The following is a 9009-nucleotide window of genomic DNA, read 5'->3' as shown; positions in this document are numbered from 1 at the left end:
CCGGCGGCACGGATTGGCTGAGGGAGGCATGGGGCGGAGCTATGGCCTCACCACTGAGGTTTGAGGAGCCGGTGGGGCGGGACTCCGCGGAAACCGGAAGTGTCTTATGACGGGCACCAGGAGCAGTTCCGGTGAGTCCGGGGGAGGGGTTCCCGCCGGGTTGGGGGGAGTCGGGGATCGGGAACTGGAGCCCTCGGAGTGTGGGCGGTCTCGGAGCGAGCCTTACACTCTCTGCCCTGCAGATGACTGTTCACAACCTGTACCTGTTTGACCGGAATGGAGTGTGCCTTCATTACAGCGAGTGGCACCGCAAGAAGCAAGCGGGGATCCCCAAAGAGGAGGTGACGAGAGGGCCCGCGCAATCCGGGTGACCTCGCATCTCCAAACGCACATAGTCTCAGCCCAGCCCTTCCTCTCCAAACCCCATCTGGTTCCCACCCCTATCCCGTCTCCTTCAACAACCGAGAGCTAACTCTGTCCTTCTCCCTCCAGGAGTACAAGCTGATGTATGGGATGCTTTTCTCTATCCGCTCCTTTGTCAGCAAGATGTCCCCGCTAGACATGTACGCTGTCAGAGGGGATGCTGAGGGAAGGAGGGCTAGCCTTGGGAATTTGGGGGGCGGGGGAGATTTTGTGGAGTGGAAGAGACATTGGCCCCCAGGAGAGGGGAAGGAGACAGAGGGAGAGGGGAGGGAGAGAAAGAGGCTGAGTCTGGACCCAGAGCTGGTCTGAGAGGCAGGGGGGAAGATCTGAAGGTAGAGAGGTTGGGTGGGGGGGCTAAATTGAGGAGTGAAGGTGGGAGGTGTCTTTACTAAATCAGCCTGCTATGAACAATGATGTTTAGGGAGTCGACCTAGACAGGATCAGAAGTATCTCTTGGTAGAGATTATGCTCCCACTCCTTAACGTCCTCCCATCTCTGCAGGAAGGATGGCTTCCTGGCCTTCCAAACTAGCCGTTACAAGCTCCATTACTACGAGACGCCCACTGGGATCAAGGTTGTCATGAATACTGACTTGGGCGTTGGACCCATCCGGGATGTGCTGCATCATATCTACAGTGCGGTCAGTGCCAGCCCCGGGGACCCTTCCCTCCTCTAAAGCTCCTCAACAGCCATGGCCACTTAGTTAAGCCTCAAGCTCCTTGAGCTTCCCTGCCCTAACTTTACTGTGCTGTAGCTCTGTTGAAGTCAAGAGTTTTCTCAAGACTCTTTAGGTCCTGAAACACTTTCTTCTCCGGGAGGCTTGCATCCCAGTCCTCAGGGCTTGTGCATTCGCACAGCTCTGAGATCCCATTAGGTTTTGGGGTTGGAAACAAGAAGGATCTGAAGCCTGGCTCTAACATCCTTCCCCTCCATAGCTATATGTGGAGCTGGTGGTGAAGAACCCCCTGTGCCCACTGGGCCAAACTGTGCAAAGTGAGCTCTTCCGGTCCCGGCTGGACTCCTACGTCCGCTCTCTGCCTTTCTTCTCTGCCCGTGCTGGCTGAAGGAAGCACCCTACCTCACCCCCCAGGAGAATCCCTGTCTTCCTGGGCCCCTTCCTAACCTGTTTTATATGAAGGTCCCACTGTGTGCCCCTCTACCACCTGCTGTTCCACAACAGCCCTCCCAGGGCAACAGTGTAAAGCCTGCCCTCGTGCCCTCCTGGTCCAAGGAAGGAAGCCTCCAGGAATCCCTACACCTCCAAACCAGGCCCTCTCCAGTTTTATCCCCTACCTGATGTTGCAAACGTACAGAATAAACTTTTTGTCACCCTCTGCAGCCTAAGCGTGTCAGTTTGTCGGTTTGGTTGGTCCGTCAGGGTCCTGCCCCACTCAGGAAGGCATGAACCAGGGTGGCCCCATACTGTGAGCCTGTAAAGAGGCTTTGTGCATGGGCATCTCAACAATGACAGATCTCACTCCACTCACAATGGGCTTACGTCCATCATGAGTTGAAAATATAAGTCAAGAATGCTTTTAATTCACCTCCTCTAGCAAACATCATAGCTTAGCCTGGCCTATCTTAAATGTGTTCAGAATACTTACATTAGTCCACGGTTGGGCAAAATCATCTAATATAAAGCCCATTTTACAATAAAGTGTTGAATATGTCATGTGATTTATTGAATACTGTACTGAGAGTCAAACAACGACAACAGTATGGTTGTTAAGTGTATGGATGGTTTACACTTGGAATCCAGGGGCTGAGTGGGTCCAAGACTCTCCCTGCCACTGCCCAGCATCAGGAGGTATCATGCAATATATTGTCAGCCCAGGAAAAGGTCAAAGCTCAAAGCACAGTTTTACTGAATGTTTGTTGCTTTTGTGCACCATCAAAAAGATAAAAAAAAAAAAAAATTGTAAGTCAAACCATAACTAGGGACCGTCTGCACTGACAATTTGGGGGCAGGGGGAGCTGTCCTGCGTTTTGTCCTGGCCCTCACTCAAGCTGCTGATAGCACAGCTCCACCCCCCCACCCCCAGTCCCAGTCACGACAGTCAAAAATGTCGCCAAACCTTGCCTCGTGACCCCTAGGGGACAAAATCACCCCCCACCTGAAAACCACGTTGCTGGAGGAAGACGGACCTGCTGGGGGTCCCAGCGGGTATGATAACCACCCTCCCGGGTTCCGTCCTCCCGGCTTCTCGGTGCACACAGAATATCCATACTGCGGAGCTTTCGGAGGCGGGGCTTATGCAAATGAGCGGCGGGTTTGGCTGGGAGGCGGGCGGTTTTATTCAGATGAGGGGGCGGTGTCTGCATGTTGATTATTTGGGCCCGCTGCCGACGCTGCTGGGAGCATAGCGGTCCCGCTGCGGTTTGGGCTGAGGTGGCATCTCTCTTCCACCACCGCCCCTAGTCCCTAGGTCCCTATCTCCGAGGACTGCCCTCGACCTTTACCCTCACCCATTTCCCCTCCTCCTCCCAGCTCCAGGGACCCCGTATCCGAATATCTGCCCTCGTGCCACCTCCCGCGTTTCTCCCCTCCCGCAGCAAACCCCGCGACCTCCAGCAACCCGCCCCCGCGGGCCCGATCCTGCCTGGCGGCTCTCGCCGCAGCCTGCACAGCCTTCCCGCTCTCCCAGGACTCGCGCCACTACACCCCCCGCCGTCCGCGCCCGGGCTTCCCGGTTCCCAACTCCTCCCGCCCGCTCGGAGCCCCCTCCCCCGCCCCGGCCAGCTGGCATGCAGGTGTCTATTGCGTGTACCGAGCAGAACCTTCGCAGCCGGAGCAGTGAGGACCGTCTGTGTGGACCCCGGCCGGGCCCCGGGGGCGGTAATGGCGGGCCGGTCGGCGGGGGGCATGGGAATCCTCCGGGGGGAGGAGGGTCGGGCCCCAAGGCCCGGGCCGCACTGGTCCCCCGACCCCCAGCGCCCGCTGGGGCCCTCCGAGAGAGCACCGGCAGAGGCACTGGCATGAAATACAGGTATGGGGGTGGCCGAGCAGCCCACCCCATCTGCTCCCCTTTCCTAACCACTTAGGCTTCCTGGGATGCCGCTAGGACCCCCTCAGTCTTCGCTAAGAAGGTCCCACCCAGCTCATTCCATCTCTTCCTCCCATCACCGGGGCGCTCCCTTACTTAGTCCTTCTCTTTGTCTCCGACGATACCCCTGACTAGGAGAAAATTAACTTTACCAAGGTTGACCCGTCCTGTCAGAGCCAGGTGATGATCCTGAGCTTGTCTCCTTATCCCCAGGAGGGCCAGGGATGCAGGAATCTCCAGGCTGGGCCCCCTCTGGGATGGCGTGTCCTTGGGTAGATGTCCTGGGAAGGGGGTGGGGGAAGGAAACAGCTTCTCACTCTGGCCCTCTCAGGATGCCTGACCCAGATACTGCCCTCACCTGCCCCAAGGGCCGGGTATCCTGCAACCTTTCTTGGTGGGGAGGGCACTGGGGCTCTTGGAAGTGTGGACCACATCTCTCAGCCCCATGCTGAGGACAGACGGGGTCCTGGTGGAGAAAGTAGATGGGATTGTAGCGGACTTTCTCAGAGAACTGCTGAGCTCTCAGAACTTGCATAGGGGAGGAAGGGAGGGGCTCCTGCCTGGTAGTGAGCAGAGGTCGCTCATCTGATCTCCTCCACGTGTTGGCTCTGATTGAGAAGCTAAGCCAACAACCTGGGTGAGGCAGCCTTAGGAGGAGGGGGCTGTCTGGGTGAGAGGCAGACACCACAAGCCCACAGGAGTGGAGGGAGCCAACGGAGGAAGAGGGACAACTGGCCTTTCCTGTCACACTCCCCACCCAGGTGTCCTACCTGTGTTTGGGGGGCCCATGCACCTACCCTGCCCAAGGACCCCTGCCTGCCTGAGTGCCTGAGCCTCACTTGGTTTACCCCTTTGCACCGTAGTGTCTGCCCCTCAGTATAGCCCTCTTTATCTGCGGGTCTGTTTCCACAAACTCATCCCCATCAGCCTGTCACGTTCCTCCCAGCCCCAAACTGCACACATCCCAGAGATGACGCAAACACAGACAAGATCCCACCAGGAGAAACACAAACCAGGAAGCAAGAGAGGCTCCGGATGTTGTCTCTAGAGTCATTTACTCGTTCACTTACGCTCCAGGCGGAGCCCTGCCCAGCTCGGTGGGCCCACTGGGCCTAGTTCTTTGGACTGAGCTACCTGAGGGCTTCTGATTCTGGAAGGAGAGGAGCTGGGGGCTGATGGTCTCTGTCCTTAATGGAGGCTCCACCCCTTCCTGCTGCTTCTGTATCCTGCAGGAACCTAGGCAAGTCTGGTCTGCGGGTGTCCTGTCTTGGCCTAGGTGAGTCAGACAGCAGAGGAATGATGGGGGGGGGGGCAATCGTGCCTTGCCGCCCACTGTGATCCCATGCCTGGCTTCTCTCTCGCAGGCACCTGGGTCACGTTTGGTTCTCAAATATCGGATGAGGTATGAGTGATGAGCCCTAGAAGCAGGGTGAGGAGGTGGGAGGGGACCAGAGAAGAGGGGAGTGGACTTGGAGAGAGGTTTGGACGACAAGCATGGGGAATGGTGGGCCCGAGGCTGGAGGCTGGGGCTGGGGCAGAGGAGCAGTGGGGCTGGGCACAGAGGGAGCTCTATGAGGGCCACAGCCGTTGACCTTCATCTCTTTCTGTCACCTCCCTAGACGGCAGAGGACGTGCTGACAGTGGCCTATGAGCACGGTGTAAACCTGTTTGACACGGCTGAAGTCTACGCAGCGGGGAAGTAAGGACTGGGGTAAAGGAGCCAAGTGAGAACATCGGGGGCTTCTTATTTCCACCTAGGGAACCCTGGGAACTCCATGAACACTAAGTTCCAATCTTCCAGCCAATGCGCTCCCGATGCACTATGGGAATTGTAGTCTCAACATTAGTCTCTCTTCAGTGTAGAGCACAGAGGGTGTCCTGGACAGTCCAAATAAAATAAAGCCAACACGTACCCATGGCTTCACGCTGGGTCCTGTCAAACCTAGCCAAAACCTAGGAAGACCTTCCCTCACGTCTTCTCCCATCTGCCACACTTTGCTGCTCATCTTCAAGACTTGGCCCGATGTCAGCTCCTCCAAAAAGCCTTTGCCCAGCTCCCCAGATTGGTCAGCACCCACCTCGGCTCCCAAAGCACTTATACTGGCTTCTGACCCATCAGCTGTCAGTTACTGGTTTATGTAGCCGTGTTTGCTGCTCAACTGGGAAGCTCCTCCTTCCATGGAACTTGTCCAAGTCACCTATGTCCCGACGCAGAGCCTAGCCCAGAGCAGGCACCGCTCGTGGGATGACAACATGCCCTCCCAAAACTCACGGTCGAAATGGTCAAGCAAACCAAAAACACAGGGAGAGATGAGAGGTTAAGTAACAGGGAAACTTCGGTAACCGTCAGATGTAACAAATTAAGACCTGTCACAGGCTAGTGCATAATTAAGTGCCAAAGGATTGAGCCAGTAGGAGCTATGGAAGGTGACAGGAAGGGCTGAGCACAGACCAGCAATCAGAGAACATTTTCAGTAAAATGAATCAGAATCCAAGCTGAGCTTTGGAAGATGGGATTTTGCAGAGACTCAAAGAAGGGGGAGGGCAATGCAGATGGTGGGAACAGACAACAAGGTGTCCTCCCCGCTTCCCTAGGCTGTCCCTGTCCCCTCACATTCTATCCCTTCAACACCTGGAACAGAGCTTGGCAACAGTTGATGCACAGCTGATTCTTGCTGAATGAATGAAAAGTACATGACCACATCCCAAGTGCTGGGAGCCCTTCTTATTTTGTCCACGATGGGGCTGACAGCCTAATGAGCTTGTGGTCTATGGTCTGCTTTACCAGAAAGGAAATGGGTAGAAAGGAAAAGTGGGGGGGAGGGGAAGGAACTGAGCCATCTTGGAAAGGTCGGTGTTTCTGACATGATCTTCCTTCCAGGGCTGAAAGAACCCTTGGGAACATCCTTAAGAGCAAAGGATGGAGGTGAGTCTGGGTTTGAGGGGCTGCCAGGGAAGTGCTCATCCCAAATCCCTTTTCTTGCTCCTTTCTATCTTTTTCCAGGAGATCAAGCTATGTCATCACCACCAAGATTTTTTGGGGAGGACAGTAAGTGGCTGCCACACTCTATTTGGGGAGAGCTATAGAAAATGTGTGAAGAGAGGTGGGGTTTGGCCGTCACCCCAGATCCGCAGCCTGCCCCTGGGGGACCCGTGCAATCCCAGTCCCTCGTGGCGCCAGGCCATCTCTGCTCCTGTCTTTGTCACGCCTCATCTTTGACTTCCCTTTTCCTGCAGGGCAGAAACCGAGCGAGGCCTGAGCCGCAAACACATTATCGAGGGTGAGAGTTCGGGGCTGGGAAGAGCGGCTGCATACAGAAGCCAGAAGAGTTGGGAACGTTCTCTGAAACTTTGAGTTGGAGGCTGTGCATGGGGAGCTGGGAGTTAGGCGGCTGTGGCAAGAGGGTAATGTCTGAATCCTGAGCAAAGGGAGGCTGAAGCACTTACCTTCCCCCCCCACCCCACCCCCACCCCTGCCCCAGGCTTGCAAGGATCCCTGGAGCGCCTCCAGTTGGGATACGTGGACATCGTCTTCGCCAACCGCTCAGACCCCAACAGTCCCATGGAGGGTAAAAGCAGAACCCCCACCCCAACCATCCTTCAAAATAGCACTTCCTCAAACTCTCAGCAGGAAGCCAGCCTCTGCTCAGGAGGCCTCCCAAGCTCCACGGTGGGGGGCTCAGACCCCCGCTCTTGGGCAGGGAGGGAGGTGAACAGCAGATTCCCATCTCTCTGATTAAATAGAGATGCCCAGGGTCTTGGTGGGGCCAGCCAAGGTGCACAGATCTGGAGCCCTAGATGCCAGGGGCCTGACAGGGAGGTTCTCTCTCTCCCGTGTGCCTAGAGATTGTGCGAGCCATGACCTATGTCATTAACCAGGGCCTGGCCCTCTATTGGGGGACATCCCGGTGGGGAGCTGCGGAAATCATGGTGAGTGTGCCACCCCACTTCCCCCTTTCACATGGCCACCCCAAAACCCACTCTACCGGAGGAGGGGCAGTGGAAGAGAGTGGGGAAGAGTGCTCTGACCCCCATCTCTTCCCTGCCCCAACCCAGGAGGCCTACTCCATGGCTAGACAGTTCAATCTGATCCCCCCAGTGTGTGAGCAAGCTGAGCACCACCTGTTCCAGAGGGAGAAGGTGGAGACGCAGCTGCCGGAGCTCTACCACAAAATCGGTTTGCAGCCCCCCACCCTACCTTTCCCTGGGCCTATCCATCACCTAGGTCCCTGTCCCCACATCCAATCCTCTTGTCCTTAGGTGTTGGATCAGTCACTTGGTCCCCTCTGGCTTGTGGCCTCATCACTAGCAAGTATGATGGGCGAGTCCCAGATACCTGCAGGGCCACTGTCAAGGTGAGATCTAGGGGCTCGGGATGGCAGGACTGGGCCATCTGGGCCGCTCCGGATGGTGCTCATTCTCCTTGGCCTCCAGGGCTACCAGTGGCTCAAGGACAAGGTGCAGAGTGAGGGCGGCAAGAAGCAGCAACAAGCCAAAGTCATGGACCTTCTTCCCATTGCTCACCAGCTGGGCTGCACAGTGGCCCAGCTGGCTATTGGTGAGACACCACCAGCCCTGGGACCTGCGGGTGGGGGGGCCTCACCTCCTGCCAAGACACCCCCAAAACCAAGACTGGTTTGCCCCTAGGGAGGACCTCTTCCTCAGAGACACTCCTCAAGTGTGGGTGCTGAACGGTGGCTGTTGCCATCAGTTCTCTTTCTTCTCTCCTCTGGCCCCAGCATGGTGTCTCCGCAGCGAGGGTGTCAGCTCAGTCCTCCTGGGGGTGTCAAGTGCAGAGCAGCTGATGGAACACCTGGGAGCCCTGCAGGTGAGCTGGGGACTCAGAGGCGGAGCCCATCTCTGTCCCCTTCCCCGGAAGTCATGTCCTCGCTGTCCACTCCGGAATGGGATGCGGAGGTCAGTCACTACAAAGGCCTCTCCCTCCGCAGAGGACAGGTCCGGGGCCACAAGACAAGGCTCTTTTCCCGCCATCTGGCCCCGCGGCGCTGCTCCCCAAACCTCCCTGCCCCTGCCCCGCACACCCCTTGCCCTTCTTCGGGGAGCCAGCACGTGCCCCCACCCCACTGCCTTCCTCTCCAGGTTCTGAGCCAGCTGACCCCGCAGACGGTGATGGAGATAGACGGGCTCCTGGGGAACAAGCCGCATTCCAAGAAGTAGTCGGTCGAGGGCGCAGGCACCCGCACCGGGGGCCGCCGCACCCGCCGAGGACCGCCTCCCGCTGCTGCCTCCCGCCCCGCCCCGGATCCCTCCACGCCGCGGCCGCCGCCAGGGAGGCCCCGCCCCCGAACGAGTCCCGGCTTCGAGTAGCGATGCGCATGAACAAAGCCATATCCTTCCGCAGTGGGGTTCGAGAGGGAAAGTAGTGCGCCGCCCTCCTCGATGCGCTCCGCCGGGCCCTCTTGCTAATCCCGGGCATGAACCACCGGGCCGTCCTCTCTCTGCCCCTTGGTTTCGCTCCCTTCTCTTCTTCCCCTAATCGCCGAGACCCAGGGGAAAACAAAAAAACAGGGCAGATCCAGGA

General features: G+C 57.5%; 2 protein-coding genes across 2 annotated transcripts; both read left to right on the top strand.

Moving 5' to 3' along the window:
• Positions 1-10: 10 nt before the first annotated feature.
• On the top strand, positions 11-1757 carry TRAPPC1 (trafficking protein particle complex subunit 1). Its single transcript, XM_082708154.1, has 5 exons — positions 11-131; positions 243-341; positions 493-563; positions 925-1063; positions 1359-1757. Exons 2-5 carry the CDS (start codon positions 243-245, stop codon positions 1485-1487), a joined length of 438 nt encoding a protein of 145 aa, XP_082564280.1. The 5' UTR covers positions 11-131; the 3' UTR covers positions 1488-1757.
• Positions 1758-3056: 1299 nt separating this feature from the next.
• Positions 3057-8774, top strand: KCNAB3 (potassium voltage-gated channel subfamily A regulatory beta subunit 3). Its single transcript, XM_082708153.1, has 14 exons — positions 3057-3410; positions 4700-4743; positions 4832-4869; positions 5087-5166; positions 6349-6393; positions 6472-6516; positions 6705-6748; positions 6950-7036; positions 7312-7397; positions 7524-7644; positions 7728-7822; positions 7902-8025; positions 8207-8295; positions 8568-8774. Exons 1-14 carry the CDS (start codon positions 3169-3171, stop codon positions 8643-8645), a joined length of 1218 nt encoding a protein of 405 aa, XP_082564279.1. The 5' UTR covers positions 3057-3168; the 3' UTR covers positions 8646-8774.
• Positions 8775-9009: the final 235 nt, after the last annotated feature.

The sequence above is a fragment of the Mustela nivalis genome (genome assembly GCF_964662115.1).
Source record: "Mustela nivalis genome assembly, chromosome: 17".
Lineage (NCBI taxonomy): Eukaryota > Metazoa > Chordata > Mammalia > Carnivora > Mustelidae > Mustela > Mustela nivalis.
Note: the sequence above shows the minus strand (reverse complement) of the source record. Positions and strands in the feature narration are given on the sequence as shown.

Bases quoted from the DNA above. Each gene is read 5' to 3' on its own strand.
- TRAPPC1 (XM_082708154.1), top strand. From the start codon at position 243: ATGACTGTTCACAACCTGTACCTGTTTGACCGGAATGGAGTGTGCCTT. The intron at 564-924 runs GTACGCTGTCAG...CCATCTCTGCAG, and splicing joins AAGATGTCCCCGCTAGACAT to GAAGGATGGCTTCCTGGCCT. The intron at 1,064-1,358 runs GTCAGTGCCAGC...TCCCCTCCATAG, and splicing joins TGCATCATATCTACAGTGCG to CTATATGTGGAGCTGGTGGT.
- KCNAB3 (XM_082708153.1), top strand. From the start codon at position 3,169: ATGCAGGTGTCTATTGCGTGTACCGAGCAGAACCTTCGCAGCCGGAGC. The intron at 3,411-4,699 runs GTATGGGGGTGG...TGTATCCTGCAG, and splicing joins GGCACTGGCATGAAATACAG to GAACCTAGGCAAGTCTGGTC. The intron at 8,296-8,567 runs GTGAGCTGGGGA...CTTCCTCTCCAG, and splicing joins AACACCTGGGAGCCCTGCAG to GTTCTGAGCCAGCTGACCCC.